Source organism: Euwallacea similis, chromosome 9 (genome assembly GCF_039881205.1).
Source record: "Euwallacea similis isolate ESF13 chromosome 9, ESF131.1, whole genome shotgun sequence".
Lineage (NCBI taxonomy): Eukaryota > Metazoa > Arthropoda > Insecta > Coleoptera > Curculionidae > Euwallacea > Euwallacea similis.
This window is the reverse complement of record NC_089617.1, coordinates 607,137-626,574: the sequence shown is the minus strand read 5'-3', so window position 1 is coordinate 626,574 and position 19,438 is coordinate 607,137. Positions and strand designations below refer to the sequence as shown.

The following is a 19,438-nucleotide window of genomic DNA, read 5'->3' as shown; positions in this document are numbered from 1 at the left end:
ACCAAATTTAGTGTACAGCATCACATTGTATGCTGCCATATTCAGTAATAATATCATGGTCCACGAGCGACCAGTGTCGAAGTTATGGGGTTCCACTACCATAAAATTCAAAAAATTACTAATATGGTCCATTTTTTTAGTTTTCAACGCCCGCTTTCTGAAGCGTTTATGGGCTTATGATGATATGAAATTTTCTTGTTAACATAAGTTTTTCTATTGACTGTTAAAGTACTGCTACAAAAAAGAAGAACACCCTGTATAAATAAAATTTATTTATCTATAAAAAAATGGATTTTTATGTATATTATTTGTTTATTTATATTTACTATATAAGAAAAACATTCAGTATATAATGTTTTAGACTATGAGAGAATAATAAATACATACGTGTATAGACACCGATTTTCCCTACTTAGCCCGGTTGCTTCTGGCAACCTTGTAATACAAACATTATACATACCCAGTTAATATTCCTGAATAAAGCCCATATCTTGAAGGAAAATTCAATATAATATTTGTAAACTAAAAAAAAATGCTTCAGAATGGTAAAGAGTATATCCAGCATTCTTCTCATTTAGGTAAGTAGGTAATGCTTTATTAATCACAGTTCTGAATAATTTTAAGCTCTGTAAGGGGTTATGTGTAACTTTTAAAAACTACCTACGCTTCGAAACGAGTTGAAGCTTTGTAACTTTATATTACAACAATTTGGATTTTAGTTTCCTTATTATGCATCTAATTTTAGGAAAAACCGCTATAAAGGATGCTGCGGAGACCTTAGAACCAACAGCAATGGAAAAGCTGAATTGGTTAATTCACTTACAGCACATGCGAGGTGAAATCAATTCATGCAAAGATTTAATTAAAAATGAAATTGCTAGAAGTCAAGGAAGAAATGAGTATGTCTATTTTAAACAGGTAATTTAGTTAAAACTCGATTTTTAAGCTGATTTTCGCATCGAAATTTTTTCTCCTAATCAAAGTCACACACTTTTACTTGGTTAATAATTTCCTTGAAAGCCACAAAACTGACCAATACTCTGTTTTTATTTCAAAGTTGCTCTAGAAACTGTTCCCTCCTTGTTAGTAAAATTGACAGAACTTTAATCTATTAGCCCTAAGGCAGCTGGATCCCTGTTCAAGTATTGATTATAAAACAAAGTTTATATTTCTGGAAGGCGAGAGAAAGGCTTTAATTATTTGCTTATGACAACTAATTAAATCTCAAAATCTAAAACATCTTAAAACCTAAGTGACAGATTATTTACGAACGGCATTAAATAGCCTAAATTACTTTGTCGCCTTAGAAAATATAATGGAGTACAATTACTCTTCTCAAAATTCTCGACTGAATATGGTATTTGGATTCTGTTCGCAACTCTAGAAATTTCTTAGTTTTCAAAGAATTTCCACCAGCTTTTCAATTAGTTCAACATAGCTAAGAGAACGCAGTAGATTAAGACTTCCAACCTGTTATTACTTTCATGAGTATCTACTGTAATTATGCAATTTGTGACTGTTTTGGGTTTTATTTATAGTCATTTTGTAATGCAGTTAAATTTACTTTGTCCGTTTAACAAATAAGTCTACTAAATCACCAATTTTGTGTCTTTAACAACCCCAGTTTCACAAAGATGCTATTTAACTATTCAAACACTGGCCTTCAACTTTTTGAATGCAGATCTAATATTTTTTGGTTTTACTCTGGAAGTACGGTGGGATTAAATAAAGACGAGATTTTCCGATTTTCACCTCTTTAAAATAGTCCATTTTTAATATTTCTACCCTGATCAAATTAATGCATTAACTCCAAAAACTCTCTGTAGGATGTAGTTTTTTTATTAGCCGCAATCTTTGCAGGGTATCCTACTAAAGCAGGAAGGGAATGTTCAATTAGCCTTAGAAACATTTCAGAAATGTCTGAAATTAAATCAGCATAATATTTTGATACTCAGAGAAGTAGCCAAATGCCTGTAAGTAATTATTGGGTAATTATTTGCCTGAATTGACCATCAAAATACACTTACAAGAATTGTATGTGTGAGTGATGAGTACCTCAAAAAATTTGTAATACTAGATGAATGATATTATAGTTCAGGTTACTTAGGACTAATGGTTTAATGAGCTCTATAATTTTTGTTATTTTTTTCAACAGGTTTGAAATGGGAAGATTCCGTCTGGCCTTAAACGCATTTTTAGAAGCAGAACAACTTTCGAAAAACCCAGATTGGCAATTGTATTATTTTACAGGTAAGTAACATCCTTAGCCCCGTTTATTATTTTACTTGTGAAAAGTTTGAGTACAACTCTTTCCACTTTAAGTAAGAAAAGTAATCGCGAAGAAAAATATCGCAACTGTTAACAATTGTCTAAGAACTGGTCATAACTTTGCAACAAACGACTGACACTTTATTCCAGCACGGACGTATATAAAGCTGAGAAATTCCGAGAAATCTATTGAATACGCTCACAAAAGCGCTAAAACTGGAAAACAAGAGGAATCTTATGCTTTGTTAATGAAAATTTTAATTTCCGTTCGCGATTTTCCGGCTGCAATTGCCGTGGCAAATGCCGGAGTAGAGTAAGTTAATATGACCAAATTTTTCAGCTTTCCCAATAAAATTGAATGTCACTTTTAGGGCATGTCCAGACAGCGTTGCATTATTAACTGAATCGGGATTGTTATATTTAAAAATTGGACAGCCGCAGTATGCTTTTGAGCGTCTTAGTCAGGCTTTGGCTCTAGATCAAACGTGTGCCAAAGCGCTTTTGGGGATAGGATACATAACGCATGTAAGTGATTCAATGTTTAACGACCATGCATTGCCGTTGAAAGATTATGACGAACTTAAGGCCAAGGTTGATTTACTCATGATGCAATTGAAATTGGAGGTTTTATTGAAAAGCTGCATGAACCAATGAAATTGCTCTGACAACAATCGGTGGACCGTCAGGGTTTTGGCCATATTAATTATGGTATCGCCGATTAATTCCGATGGTAATCAGAATATCATTTCTCAGTCCTATAAAAATTCAATTCAAGCAAATGTTAAGTGTGACATTTCCGAAATTTGTTATGTTCAGGAAATGGTTTGAATACTTTTCGCATTACGTTTCAGGCAAAGAAACTCTCATTATCGTTAAGCAGTGGAAATGTTGCTAGAACAATCTGTATTTTAAAGGCATTTTCAAAATCACAATAGTATGAATCAATGTGACCCTGTATTTCAGAATTTGAAAAGACGCACTTATTTTTACAATTACTCTACGGATTAGTGAAATACCCATGCTCAAATGAATAAAAATTAAAAAAATAGGTCTCCCCTAGTTCTAAAAATGTGTTTAATCGTATATATGGCAATACGCCTTCATATCCCTACCAGTCACATGACGTTATCAACAGCAAATCTAAGAAATTTATAGACAAATTCTACTTCCATATTATCAATTTTAAAGGCGAGCAAAATACAAGCCCTTATCCATAAAAATATAGTTGAAATTAACAATGGCGATATATATGAATAGGAAAGAAGTTATCTTTAAATCAATAAAATTGCCTTTGCCATCGGTTTGAGTCTGTGGAATTTTCTGTGACATAATATTACTATTCATCTTTTCTAGAAACACGACGAATATGATGTCGCTCTCAGTAAATATAAAATTGCTGTACTGTATGAACCTGAATCCGTAGCTTTGTGGAATAACATAGGGATGTGTTTTTATGCAAAACAAAAATATATTGCGGTAAGGTTAAATATTCTCCTACAAACCACTTACGTTAGCATAAGAGAGTAATACCACTGCAAGACAATTTCACTTTAACTAGCTTCGATTAACACCCACGACTTTATTAAGACACTTGCTAGCAAAAAAAAAGTTTTTTCTTAATAGTAACGCGAAATACAGAAAATTTCTGATTATTCATATTAATTCAACTCATAATATTGCAATGGGAGTCACCGAACACCAGGCGCCATTATGTGTGAAATCATAGTTTTTCTCAAAATAGTGCTCGTCATAAAACTTACCCAATTACTAACCAACTTTCCCAGATGATAAAAAGTAGAGACATATCCACCTAATAAAATAATTATCTTTACAACTCAATTTCAAATTTTTATTGTTCTCGTAAAATATAGCTCAAATAATAACAATTTCTGCAATAAACACTGAGACACCAAAGATGAAGATTGATGTTGAGAATAATCAATTTAATCTCGTAATTTTCAGGCAATTAGCTGCTTGAAGCGGGGTTTATGGTTGGCCCCGTTAAACTGGAAGCTTCTTTACAACTTAGGCTTGGTTCATTTGGCCACTAGCCAACCAGCTTCTGGATTTAACTTTGCTTGTGCCGCAGTTAATCTTCGTCCAGATTTAGGGGAATGTTTCGCCCTTTTAGGCCGTAAGTACAAAGTTTTCTAAAACATTAAAAATCGAAGAAAAACGAGCAACACGAACTATGTACGTTAGTTTTTCTGCAATAAATCTTTAAGTAATTTTGCTGAGTTATAAAACCGTTAAAACTAATTACAAGAGGATTAACTGAGAGACTGTTCAGACAGAATTCTCGTCAAAGCTGGATGGTGGAGCCTTTAACATAATCACTTTTGTTAAAATTAATTAGCCACTGTCTCATGGCGTAACATAAACCAAATTGCCTTGTTACGGTGGTTAGTTTAATGTGTCGGACTTAAACAGATTAAAGTTGTACAAAAGACCACGTCAGAAAGTCAAGAGATAAACTTAGAGTGAGTTGTTTAACTTGTCTGACAAATAATAATTATTTTCATTTCTAATCTACATCTTTTAAGTCTTGTTTTGACACCTCTACAATTCACTTTCAGCAGTACTGTGACCATTTTAGTAAATGGTATTAAAAAACATCAGCCCTCGATTTCCATTCATGAAAGTACCTAAAAATTATGGGCGACACGACCATTTATATTTTTTTCTAAACAAACTATTCATGTATCCAATCTCCAAACGCCACCCTGAGAAGAAAATGATTACGAAATAGATAAAACCAAGATACAATTCTTAGAACTGGATAAGGTGCTACCTTGAAGCTTTCAATTAGTCGTAAGTAATTAGTCTCTTTGCTGTCATTTGAGGCTATGTAAAAACTGTACTGGACACAAAAATCCAGACAATTTGGAAATCCAACTAAAAAAAATACGAATTAAGCTAATGTATCGAATGACAGAATGCCAGAGATGCCACTGATCTTTAGTAACATTTTAATTCAAAAAGTATAATAAGAAAGATTATCGTAAACATAGTCATAAAAGATGAACTAAGGGCACCCAATGCAATATATCCAATAATATAGCAAAATAACTACAGAGACCTAGTGTAGTTCATAGACCAGTGGCCTATGAACTACGGACATTTATAGAGAAAAGGACAATCACTCGGAGGAGTAACCAGAATCTCACAAACTAGGGACACTTCCTGATGTCGTTGAATCGATGATTTCAAGAGACAAGAAATGATATGAATCATACTGATGACTCTCGCTTAGTTATTGATAATAATCGACTCTTTAAATTAAATTATCTAGGATAGAGTTAAATCGAAACTAAACGGTTTCTACTTCAAGGGTCAGTTCTTTCTTTGCTTTGATCTCAATCTTAATATGCGCAACCCAAACTGAGATCGAAACCATAAGTAGAAACTCTCTAAAATCTCAGTCTCTAACGGAATAATTTTTTATCATAATGTTTCAAGAATGTTCCAAATTCCAAAGTAACAGTTTTAAATTTTGCTAAGGGTTTGAAATAAATAGTTTGTTTAATCATCATTACAGATAATTAAAGAAGGATTTTTAAAAAGTTGTGGTAAAGAAAGTTTCTTTTAATTTACATTACAGTCATTTATTTTTCAAGTACCTAGAAAAAAACAATTAAGTCTAATCTAAGTTATAAGAAAACTTCTTAAAACTTTTACATCACTTCTTTCTTTTTTACATCTTCAACTCTTTTGCAATATTGATTTTTTCTTTTAGATACACTTTTCGAGCTAAAGGATACTGAAAATGCTTTAAAAGCAACAAAACAGGCACACAGTTTAATGCCTACAGATCCCACCTTCACTGCCAATACGGCTTTACTACTTCATTTGACAGGTAATCAAGCAGAATCCGAAGAATTCACTAATAAATTTACGAAGCTTTGTGAAGAAGGACAAACCATCCCACAAGAGGTACGTCAAGTTTTACGAGTCATAAGTAATGAATTATGAGTTTAAAGCATTTCTACTTAATAACAAAAAAGCCCTGGAAAGGGATTTAAATGTGATTTGTTCAGATAGATCACATTTGAAATTTTTTTTGTCTATCCAACGATTTGGTTTCAGTATTGTTTTAAAATTAGCTGTGAATCATAATAACTAAAACAAACCACACATTTTATCTGTCAGTTCTCCATTTTCAATTAATAACTAAACTGTGATTATAGACGCACTGCAATTAGGTAGTAATAAAAGGCTGCCCCTGTTGTATCCAGTTTCCCATTATTTTGATCTGTACGTTAGAAGTTCGTGCCAAATTGAATGAACGATTATACTGAAATTAACTATCCCTAAGACTTTCCTCTGGAATAACAAAGAAGCAAAGTGTTTAACTACCCGAAGGAACTAAAAAAAGCTCTTACGGCACGAACAGAGTAATTATCGAAAATTAAGTTCTTTGTATAGGATCGTTTTCGTTGCTTTGTAGTACGTCAATTTTACTTCATCCTTAAGGTTTTAACCGTTCACAATTAAGAAAATTTTAAACAATAAATTGACGTTAAGTAACAATGACCCAGTAATTAATAATATGGGTTGTGGGCGTTAATTTCCTCTTTGTAGGTAGTAACTGCTTGAAAATTTATTACAATCCTAAAACGATAAGAGATCCACATTATGGTACTAAAGAATTTTTTATTACATAAAAGAATATTTTATGTGAGTATAGTAAAACATCAAACAAAATAAACTAAACGAACAAAACGAGGTATAGTAAATCTCTTTTAATCCCCCCTTTGACGTTTTCCATCACTCCGCTTTCAAGGATAATAACAATAACTTTTTCCATAGAATTTTGATTACCTGCAAATTTTCCCGAATTTGAAATTATTGTAATTTTCTTTATTGAAGATGCCTTAAATGCCTTATCGTATTTGTTCAGGGACATTACCTTTATCTACGTCCCATTTTCATCAGTTTTTTGAAGTTTCATATTGTTGTCAAGGGCTTATCATCATCTACTTCCGAGATATATGGTCCCAAATTGCTTTAACAGGAAGATAATATGAAAATGGTCTCATTGATAACTTTTTTCTCAAATTTAATTATACAGAGGGTTGTTAATATTTGAAACCAATTTGAAAGTGGTAATTCGAATTTTGTAACACTTTAAGCCAAAAATATCCATCCAGGATGTTCCAAATTGTTGGCAGTCAGTATGCCCTCTTATGAATTTGTTCCAATCGAATTTCTCTTAACGAAATTGTGCCGAGTAGAGTCGACTGGTTGGAATCGATTTAGAACTTATAGTCCGTAATAAAAATTCTATGAAATGTTAGTGCTTTCATTTTAAAAATAGCCATCCTAACCTTTTTTTACTGTACAAAATCTTGAAAATATAGATAGATTAGGGCAGTTTCGGGCATAGAGTACCTGCGGACATTTAAAATTTAGCGCAAAAAAATATAGAAAATTCGTTCTATTTCTAGTTAGCTGATGGGCGCCAATTTTAATTACCCTAACAATAACCCTGAGCTAAATTTCGTTATTCTTGTTTTAATGATCTTTCAGTTTTAAATAACTGAGAATTGTGTGTAAGAAAAGCAAACTGTTCATAATAATTGCCTTGGCAACGGGTACCTATGAATCATTCTGATTCATTGATAATTCTCTTGAAAAAAAAATGATGTTACTCAAAGTATAAGGTCTTTGTGCTTCGCCCAGTTGGTGGCCTCACTTACCATACACTCCTGGTAATATTTATAAATTACACATTTTTTAAATTTGTAACATCGCTACCTGCGATTAATAGTTAATAAGGAAAATTAAATACAACTTGCATTAGGCCTCCAATCTTATCGAGATCCTTAAGATGAATATTGCTTCTAATATCAACAACGACAAAATGCCAGATGGTCCAGAAGTTTCAAGCGAGGAACGTGATCTTCTGACACCCCAAGAGAATCCAGACAGCCAAATCAATCAAGACAATTCTAATACGCTCGAGGATGACGAAGTTTAATTTGTAATTTACAAGTCAATATATATATATATATCATTCTAATGTTATGCAATTCGATATTCTTAATTTTCCAAACCTACACAATGTAAATATGGATGTTGCAGAGTTTGCTAATCTTGTAACCAGGTGCACTGAGATCACAAGACAAGAATGTGAAAACGATTGCGACATAACTCAAGCCGTTTAAAATTTAAGAGGCGCGAAAATGCAAAAAAATTAAAAAGTTGTTATTTCAAAAACGCTTGAAACCCAAAATATGCTGTGGTGCACAAAATATGCTTGGAGCTTCGAAGCGATTTCGAAAATAGAAAAGTTTAGAATTTCAGTCGAATGTTCCATATTGCTAATAATTAAAAAAAAAATCATGACTTAAGGAATTCCACACTTGTTTGACGCACCCTGTATATTTTCCTAAGATTTAAAATATGTGCATTACTTCTTTCTACAACTTTCATATTTGACCTCTTTACCTAATTCATCGCTAAACAAAATATCCACTAATAATTCATGGAAAACTCTGCAGATACACTAATTTAAGCCTGACTGCTATTAATTCCTTTAACTAACTACCAGTTTAATATCCGCTCAGTAGTTTTTAGAAATATACTCTTCTATAAATCCTTAATAAAGCACAAATAGTAGGAAGTATATCCAGGAGTAAATAGTATTGATTATTACCAACATTTAATTCATACAGGCCTTCATTTATGACGGATTTTAGATATTTAGCTGCTCCGCTTTAGAGCTCTTGAGCTTTGAAGGATTAATATAATATATGTATAAAAAACCCTTATGTTCATTACCATTAGCTCCAATTCACTTCAAAGAGCATAATATCTTTAGGTGTGTACTTAACAGGAAACCCCACAAAGAGTTTAATGATGCTGCAAAGAGTGAATGAGAGAGTGCTGTGCGCGTTGTAATTGGTTTGATGCAGTCTTTACTACGTGCATCTGACCAATCACAACAGCTACGCTTGACACATGGTCAACAGATGGCTTCAAAATTTAATTTTGAACCTATAAGCAACAGCCTAATGAAGTGAGGTCTGGATATTTTAGAATAAACTCAAGACCCACCCCGTTGAAAACGTGAAATTGACCACAACTGTGAAGTAGAAAATAGGTGTTTTTAACGCATACAAATATATTTAGCCCACCCTATATAATCAAAAAATATCCAAATTATATATTTTACATATTATTATCAAAAACGCTTATATTATATATATTTTATGTTATATATTTAATCACGACACGTGCGCAGAACTTTACTCTGGCAATGTAAAATACTGACACTGGATAAATGAAAGCCGAAGAGGATCATTGCGAACAGTGTGGTCTGATCCAGGAAATATGTAGGAGCGAGTTGAGATATAGAGTTCGTGAGTTTAACTTGTTGCTTTCCCGGCGCGGCGTCAGGAGCTTTCTTCGGAGAACTTTGAAAGTGAAGTGAAAGTTCAATTTATTGAGGTAAGTATATCATTTTTTCGATAATTTAAGAACTATTTATGACAAGTTTTATCCAGTCTACTAGCACGATTTAAAGCTTTTACAAGCACTTAAAGAAATTAAATTTAAAGTAATTAATACAGCTTGAAGAAAACTTAACGAAAATTAATTGGCTTCACATCACAAGTATAATTTTTTCACTGAAGACAATTTTTCATGCTGCTAAAGCGTTGTTATTAAATATATTTTAATGTATAGATGTATGTTGACCAATGTTGGCAAAAAAAATGTATAATTCTAAGTGAAGGTAGAATATTTCTTCAAGTTTTTTTACAGTTACTGTACAGGGTAAGCAGCTTGACAACGCCGTTTGCTACATATTGAAAATCCCCAAAAAAGGCAACTAAAAAAAATATCAAAGAACACGATCACCATTTTGAATACACCCTGTATTAATGATATCCATGATGCAGCAAAAATTATATATTTGTTGTTGATTAAACATTACAAATTACCAACCTACCTATTATTTTTCTCAGATAAGCCTAATGGATATTTTCTGATAAACAGATATTCGGTGAAAATTTGCGTATAATAGGTTTAACAAAAAATTTTTCCCGACAATTGAGCATTGAGACGTTCATTTAACGCATCCAAAATAATTCATTAATCACGCCTATGAATCTAACCAACCCTAGTGGGTTACATGCTTGTGTTATTAATCAGTATTCGTCAATAATGAAAATTTTCATTTTTGACATTAGGAGATTTCAGTCTCGGATAAAAGACAAAATACAGAGTAAGTAGAATGACTTTTGAATTCCGAAAGTTGAAAAGTTTACATAATTTTGTTGCTTTATTGAATGATTCTCTAAGGAACTTTTAATGAAAGCAATCATTTCCGACGAAGAAATAAACTTCTTCTAAGGGTATAATACTCATTATATGCGAGTACCATACTATATTTTGTCTACAGCTACACATCTATACTTTCCGCAAATTGATAGGTAGACTTTATCTGTATGCACTTCAACTTATTTATTTTAAAGTAAATACTCTTGGTGGGCACAAGAACTTAAATATTTTATCCTAAATAAGATTATAATCAAAGCCATACCATACGAGTCCAAATATCAGTGAAATTGAACTGTTCTTCTAAGTTTATATTTAGTTGATGGAAAATATTGGCTGCGGAACTCAAATTTTATCCTAAAATGTTCATCGTACATTATTGAAATCTGACATGCTATCTATTTTTAACATTATCAAGAGCAAATCGTAAGTTGGTTCGTCGTTATTGCAGTCCACACTTTATAACTTCTCTATTATATTGAACGAGGAGGTCAAGAAAACATAAACATGCTCGTTTAGAGGGAATTTACCGCCTTTAAAACTTTCCCGGTCTTAAGGATAGACTCAGTGGAATCCTTTCCAGAATTTAAAAATACAGCAATGCCATTTCAAAGCAGTTAAAACCTTATCAGTCTAATAATAATTAATTTGCGACTCTCGGTGAAATGAAAGCATTTTAAACATGTATTAAGTATTGCTAATTAAACAGTACTTTCCGAGGTGTTAACGATAAAAGCTTAATCACCGTTATCTCTCAATTTGCCTTTGCTGGATTTATTAACATTGCACATTAATATTTGCCGAACCGTGTAATAACATGAACATTAAATGAATCGTGTTATAATGTAAACAAAATGGGATTAGCACTAGTCAACAATAATTCTGCTTTTGTTGTTATTAGGTCGCCGGAACTACTAACGAGCATCACAACAGAATCTCTTTGCGATTAAATGGCTTATCATGTACATACATGCGTCACATAAATATTTTGTTATTAGTATTGTTTTAGTTTAGAGATGCATTTAATTGATTTATTTAGCTACTGTAATAGCGTTTAAAAAATTGTTTATTTCTTAATGATTATTGATATTTAATCATTGAAATCTGTCATTTTCTATCTTACCTTAAAGCCGTCAAATTACTCTTAGAGACAATAATATAAAAACTGCATTCATTGAAACTAAAATTCATTCAGTTCAACCAAAAAATATAACAGCAACTCCTACACTTGGAGCGGTATGAACTGATGTGCGCGACATCTGTTGAGTGTGATCCTAAGTTACGAAATTCATTAAAGAAATTGTAAATATAGCATTGGGGGCTCCAAATTATTCAAAAAGTAATCCTTCTTTTTTTAATTTTCATCAATGTCTCCGAAACAATAAAGAATTCATACGTAGTAGATATACATATATGTATGTACTTTTTACAAGAACATTTCCTAGAATATCCTAATTCGTCGGTCAACTCTCTGAACGCCTTGTATAAAAAGTCGTTATGGAATAAGAAGTAACTGAGTACTGTACGCTGTAATGAGAGGACCTAATACAAACGAGATTGTTCTAAGTACTACAGGTTCAAGGAATTATTTATTTAGATCGTGTGTTTATTTTGTTTATTTGTATTTCATAAAATTTGTTACAGAAAGTCCCGCCTATCGTCGATTTCATACGCAGTTTACCATTACCTGTGCCTGGTTAAATCAATTTAAAAAGAAAAACTTCAAGACGAATGAATAATTTTTGTTTTGTTTGTTTATAATAAGTTTCCCTGGGAAAAAAATTTCCATCAGCTACCAATCTTGTGTTATTGTTTTCCATTATATTCTTAACAAGTTTTCCTGAAAAAAGCCTTTTTGCAAACAATTTTAAGATTTCATCTGTTTTTTTTTTTATCCAGACCATAGCATTAGCATTTTGATGAACTGAATTTTTCATATTTTAAACCAATAGAAATTTCAATATCCCATCCAAATAGATCACAAGAGGAGAAAATAAATTTCATGGGCTAATCGAGAGATCCTGTCGGTCATAGTTCATCCAAATAATACGTAAGAAGGAAGAAATACAAGTTAGCAGAGGATTATCGGCTCTCACTTCAATCATTCATAAGAAGAAATACGTATGTATATGTCAGAAAATTCCTAACTCGTAAAGAAACAAAAACCCAAGTTTAGGTAACACTTCTTTATTTCTCCAGAATCGAGAATCGAATGAATCCCTTTTTGATGCGTGAGAGTCACCCCGGGTGCATCTGCTTTTCTTCCAAAAAGCCTGTCACCATACCTTCCACATTCTTCCCACGCTCACATCCCTTAATCATCTTATTCGCACCTCTATATGTTTTTAGGCGAGATGATAAACAGACCTTTATCTTTTATCACAAATGATCTATTTTGACTAATACAAGTTTAGTCCATTTCTAATTTACAATGGGGCACCAGCAGGTGCCTGTGGCATTCCGCACATGCCCAAGGATAAGTTACAATATTATGAGACAACACGTTTTTTGCATTTACATTAAATGAGTTGATAAGCAACCCCATATGACTTTCTTTATGAAAGCTCACATATATATTTTCTAATTAAAAAGTCAAAGGGAAATCGTAAATACCTATTCTCACCAGATGTGAAATTATTTCTACCCCAGAATAGTTGGTACAATTGTAAAACTTTCTCATATATTTTCGGTCTACCCATCACTGGCAATAAATGAACAATATTTGCAATATTTTCAATGGACAAATGTTCATAAAATGGAAATTTTCAGATTTTTTCCTGTTTCCAAATAGCATTACCATCTGCTGTTAAATACCAAAAAAAAGTCTTCCTAAAACTTCTTAAAATGTTCAAAACTTTAAAAAGCTTTTAATAACAAAATCACCCTAATTACATTCAAAGTTTAATACAACTACTCCACTTTTCAATAAGAATTATTAAGAGTTGCTTTGCATGTTCGCGAAATATGACTATAACAATACAGTATATTTACTTTACCCCATCAATACTTTCTCCACAAAAGCTGTTGCTAAGGTCCTTATGGCTGGTATTAGAAAATTGTAAGAAAAATAGTAGGGAAATAGCTAACTTCCATGAAACGGAGCACATTAAATTTTACAAGTCACGGAATTGAACACTCTGATACATTATTACCGCAAACAAGAATACATATATTGATGTATACTGTGTCTACGAAATGAAGAAATGAGTCATCACAGCAGGTCCCACAAAAAAGGCAGCAAAATATGTCTTGATCCCTGATAAAAGCCAGTAGTTCAATATGTTGAAAATGATTAAATTTAATATTAATCTTAAATTTCAATGTGCGTTACATTAATGGAAGGCACTAATAAATTTGAAATGCATGTTTATCTCTGACCCATTTTTTGTGGGACCTTCCGTGATCCTTCGGTGATGACTCATTTTTTTTATTTCATAGTCGCAATATAGTAAACATTGCTCAATTAACCATTTTGAAGAAGTATCGGCAAATTGATTTCACTGTACTCATATTTGGACCAACCAATTCAACTTGGATTTTCATCGACCTTTAAGCTAGTATACAGTACCTAACAATTTTGTTCGTAAACACGGATTTGTTAAAGAAAATACTCGATTTTCGCTGTCAAAAAATTATTTATTTCACTGTTTTTTTTAAATTATTATGTACATTTTGTACATAATAATAAAATGTATAAAAATTGATCTTTTTCAGTCAGATGGCATCCATAGGGTGTGAAGAAAAGTTAATGAAGATAATAATCCTCATCATATACTTTCAACTGTAAAACATGAAGGTGGATCCCTAATAATTTAAGGTTGCATGTCCTTAAATGAAGTTGGAAATATCCATTTTATAGATGGCATTATGGATAAACATGGTTATAATGATATTTTAAAAAAGAACGTAAAACAAAATGCGCAAAAATTAGATATGCCAAATGTTTATAGATTTCAACAGAACAACTATCCTAAGTGCACGGCTTTAATCAACAAAGAATGGCTAATTTGGGATGTTCTAAAATTGTTAAAAACTTCTCCACAATCAGCAGACTTAAACCCAATTGAACATTTGTGGACAATTAAAAAAAAACATAAGGGAACACATCAAATTTCATCGAAAGCAAAATTTTAAAAAATTGTATCACAAGAATGAAAAATAATTGATCCTCAAATATGCAAAAAATTAGCTTATTTTATGAATAGAAGATGTCAAGCAGTTATTACAGCAAAGAGCTACTCGACAAAGTATTGATCAATTATTGTTTAATCGAAAATCTTGTTTATTTTTATATTTAAATTTAAGTGTACGAACAAAAGTGTTGTATGAAAATAAAGTATTTTTGTTAACTTTACTGATTAGTTTTTTATTTATTCTTTGAAAGCTTTGTACATAAGTACGTATGTTTAAAATACATTTCTTGTTAATAATTAAAAAAAAACAGTAAAATAAATAATTTTTTCACAGCAAAAATCGCGTATTTTCTTTAATAAACCCACGAACAAGATTGTTAGATACTGTATATGTATGTATATATCAATGTCAGGTAATATGTACATATTTACCTGACATTGACTATCCATCATCATCATGCTTCTTCTAGAAATCTCCGAACAAATTCTCCAATCTCAGTTAATATCCAATCGAATAATAAATCAAGCTGCATAATAAATACTCCTAATTTATGAAGGTAATAAAATCATTGATACAGTACACAAACCCGAGAACTTTTTATAAACCTCTCCGATTTATAAGATTATTGCTGTTGGCATGTGTGCGGAAGGTTTCTAAGTTGCTGGTTCATTATATATACAGTGCGATTTTAAGAGGCTTTGGTAACTATCAAAACAATGTAAAATTCAAAATATTTAGCAGTTTCTTGACAGACGAAGTTCAAAAATTATTTGGATAGAAAAACGACTAAAATGTAGATTGCAAGCATAAGCTGGAAAATAATTTTTACATGCTGACTGCTATAAAAATTCCAGTATTTCTCGTAAAGTTATCCGGTTGAAATCAATTCAAGAAAAGCAATTTTAGAAATTTTTAACATCTAACTAACTTCAAGTTCCATATCAACGAATCTGTGCAGAAAAGTAGATGAAAGAACTAGATATCTAGATGGAAGATCTTGAAAATTAATTGGATGGAAGACTCACATTAACTCTCCGTAAGGTTTTTCTGGTTTCCTTAAAGAACTAGTAAATTGAAAGACTTGCAACTTCTGGAAACTTCTAAAATGTTGATTTTGCATATTATTCAATAACCGAATATGTGTAAAAACGCAGACATTAGAGTAGTGGAAAATTTCGCACTATACATAATTTGAAATAGAACAGAATCGTATGTTGATTCATTGAATGGCGTGTGAACGGTGATGACGTAGATCAAATATGTTTTTGTAATGATGAGGTATTTATGTTTATCTCTATGAAGTTATTCTTCCACTAAAACCATTTATGCATATATGTGTCAAGAAATATGGATGGTTTTTTTAAAACTTACTTTTAACGTAAAATATCTATTTTCCCCAAATTTACATTCAAAAACAATGAAAACTGTCTACTACGATATCATGACTGATTAAACCCCGTGTACCTAGTCCCCCGCCTGGAACTAATCTACCTTTCGTTGGTTTAAATCTTCCCTTTCGCAGATTTGTCACTGACGCCCTCTGGCAACCAGACCCATAACTGTTCCATTAGTCCACTTAAATTATGGGGCTAGCACTCTCCATTAGCGGTATGTCGATGGTCCCATATCGGATCCCATTACAAGGGAGTCAGAAAAGAGGGGATGCAGCCCTTGGGTCGATTCTCTTATAGAAATATCAAAAAAATACTAAATGATCAAACTCGGGAATTCTATCGTGCCCTGATGAAATATTATGATATATGCATGTGCTCTACGAAAAGTTTCAATATTGTAACGTATAAGCATAAAACTTCTTGTTATCATGCTCATTTGTATTCCAGAAATACAACTGAGCGAGTGAAACTTTTTCCAGCCCAATGCATCACAAACTAAATTCCAATATGTGGGCTTATTACATCCGATTATTTTTTCCTATTGTGAAACTCGTTCTGCAGCCCTTTTCCTGAGCAAGTGGCACAGTATCCAGAAAAAGACATCCACATGAATTTAAAGAAAGAGAGAAACGAAAGAAGATAAATTTATTTTTATCCAAAGATCATTTTCATGTCACTTTGCTTTATTCAATAGATGGTGAAGAATAGCTATGTACATATGTAATCAACTAGTAAATGCATAATTTTATGTGACGAGTAGGATTTACACCACAGGTCACGGCAGATGACGTTGCTTGGATTTTTTCCTGCAGGGCCAACAAACTTGCGGTTGATCTTGCCGATTTGAGTCCACACTAGATTAACTAGAGATGAACCGAATTGACGAGATCTAATACTATCGATGCTAGTGTTAGGTCCAAATTTTGGCGCGTGTACGTGGTTGGGTCGATTCACCCCTTTCGATACGATAACCGTGAACTACGTAGATCGTGGACTGGATTGATCGATTATGAAGGACCACCCTGAGTTCGCAGTCTCAGAGACACTGTTTTCGCGTATAAAAGAAACTAAACCTTAACTTAACAAAGGTTTATTGGTAACATTAACAACTACACAATATCGAGAAATGCGTTATTTAAAGAATGTTGACGAGAGTTTTAACGCGTACGAGTTCGTGATGAAGTGGCGAGAAAAAAAAGCTTCTTCAGTTTCGCACCCTCCTTAAGTATTGATACGGAGGTGTAACGCCCATAGACATACCCCCGATAGGGCCCCATTAGCGGCTTCTAGGCTACCTTGTTACGTTAAAGCGTAGCACTTAGAGGCACGATCGCTGGGCTTTTATTGGAGCCCAGCCATTGTATTCGTTTGGCGGTACCTTTAATTTAAATTCGCAATGTTAGTCCGACAAAGAATAGTGCTGGAAATCCCAATCATAAAATAACTTCCCTCAGCCGAAGATGGGTGTTAAGCGCTGGGAATTCCAACAGTATTACCCAATGGCTGGGGTTGTCCATGGGCGTAACATCAGTTTGTTAAACTAACTTTGAACATTTAAACTAATAAATAACCCAACCATAATCCGTGATAAAACAATACGTCGCAAGTCCTAACAGCTAATCTTGAGATGCTCAAGTTGCTGAAACGCATAATTAGAATAAAACGTAGTCATGACTGACCTTAATCTTCTCAGATTTTTCCTACTACCATTACTTGATTCATTTTCATTACTCTATGTAGATTCTGTACACTAAATCCTGCTGCTTACACTCGAAGATTTGATTGAGATTCAACAAAAAAGAGCACTCCAGTTAATTCAATAATTAGAATAAATTTGGTCCATCTAAATATGTTTATAAGTAGCATGTGTGCTTACAAGGGGCGTGGCAATTTTCAGTAGCTGTTTATAAATTTCTTGAGTGACGGGATATCATAAGCTTTATCCCCCAATAACTCTATTAAAAGTTTTCTCCTCTTTTAATCAGCCTCTATACAGTCCCAAACCCATTTGCTAAGCTAACACAATTACGTTGTTATCTGAACATAAATGTTTGTTTTGAATTCCCTTGACGAATCTTTTAAGTAAGAAAATACCACTCGAAGCCCTTTTTTTTCTTATTACGATAACTTTTTTTATAATTGAATTATCGCTTAAAACATTGTTAGAAATAATGACATTTCATTCAACCATGGTAGTACTGGGACATCATTAACCCTAGAATGCTACTCATATTTTCTAGTACACGAGGAGTACCCTGGGGTTCCTTTGTACCCCTATCTACCTCCTAATCCATTACCCCCTAATCTACACTTAGAATACACACGAATCAAACCAACGAAGCCCGCGTCAAGACGGGATACCGGTGATATGAAACTACTATGAAGGACAAATCGGTGTTATTAGCTAGCAAAAAATGGTAAAATATTTTTTCCTTTCTAGGGTAAAGGTGTACCCAGGGTAACATCCTAGGGTTAAAAAAAATTCAAATTGTCTGACTTCTTCTTATATGGCCACCTTAAGTATAGCGAAAACCTCGGCCGAGAAAATCATTGTATGTCTCCCAAGGGTAAGAATTCGCCGAACTCGCGCTCAGCCTTGTAAATCTCGATTATTTATGACGTGCAGGATACCAAACCTGATTCTCCAACTATGAAAGCTCTAAGGTGCATATTTCCATATGATATTTTAGTCAATGAACAAACAGCCAGCAATTTAAGATCGCAGTGTTGAGCAACTTAGTTTTTATATATGTAATTATCATGCAATTACAACTTCTTTTGGGCTTTTGTTAGCTTTCCTCAGCAGAGAAAGTCCAGATTGGTCCTCCTTTTTGAAAGCTTACATTAGGATTTTGTCGCAATTTACCAACATTTTTTTATCTTGTTGTTTACAATCGTCTTTAATTTAGACAAATTAAAGAATATCAGCGTTTCCGCTTTTGAGGAAAAATTTGTTAAGAAAGTTTTGACATAAACCTTCAGTTTATTCTAATCAAATGAAACAGAAACAATTCTATCAGCTAATCCTACAAAAAATTAATTAATAATTATTTAACCTCGAAAAAGCCTTTGATAAATGGAAATTTAGATACCATTAGGCAATATTTCTAATTTGTACTTACAATTCCACTATCAGCTCAATTAAAAGTACATTAATATCGGGTATGAAAGAAAGTAAGTTCCGTTTTTTTGATAAAAACAAATGTGTGTTTAGCACTTCTATGTATATGTACACTATTCAAAGTACGCTCCCTCTGAAGCTGCAACCTTTGCCCATCTTTCAGGCAATTTACGGATTCCATCTCTGAAGAAGTGCTCGTCTTTGGAGGCGATCCAATTAGTAAGGCAATTTCTGATGT

The 19,438-nt window shown here is 32.8% G+C and overlaps 1 protein-coding gene across 1 annotated transcript; it reads left to right on the top strand.

Moving 5' to 3' along the window:
* The first annotated feature begins 530 nt into the window (after window positions 1-530).
* On the top strand, window positions 531-8,248 carry LOC136411029 (Bardet-Biedl syndrome 4 protein-like). The gene is made up of 10 exons (XM_066393433.1): window positions 531-578; window positions 746-918; window positions 1,861-1,973; window positions 2,156-2,250; window positions 2,419-2,581; window positions 2,640-2,793; window positions 3,622-3,744; window positions 4,231-4,402; window positions 6,005-6,201; window positions 8,072-8,248. The coding sequence occupies exons 1-10, from the start codon at window positions 533-535 to the stop codon at window positions 8,246-8,248; spliced, it is 1,413 nt and encodes a 470-aa protein (XP_066249530.1). The 5' UTR covers window positions 531-532.
* Window positions 8,249-19,438: the final 11,190 nt, after the last annotated feature.

What these genes read in the sequence shown, in the direction of transcription:
- LOC136411029 (XM_066393433.1), top strand. Translation starts at nt 533, where the DNA reads ATGCTTCAGAATGGTAAAGAGTATATCCAGCATTCTTCTCATTTAG. An exon ending in CAAAACAAAAATATATTGCG is followed by an intron (nt 3,745 to 4,230) that starts GTAAGGTTAAAT and finishes CGTAATTTTCAG; the next exon opens with GCAATTAGCTGCTTGAAGCG. An exon ending in GACAAACCATCCCACAAGAG is followed by an intron (nt 6,202 to 8,071) that starts GTACGTCAAGTT and finishes AACTTGCATTAG; the next exon opens with GCCTCCAATCTTATCGAGAT.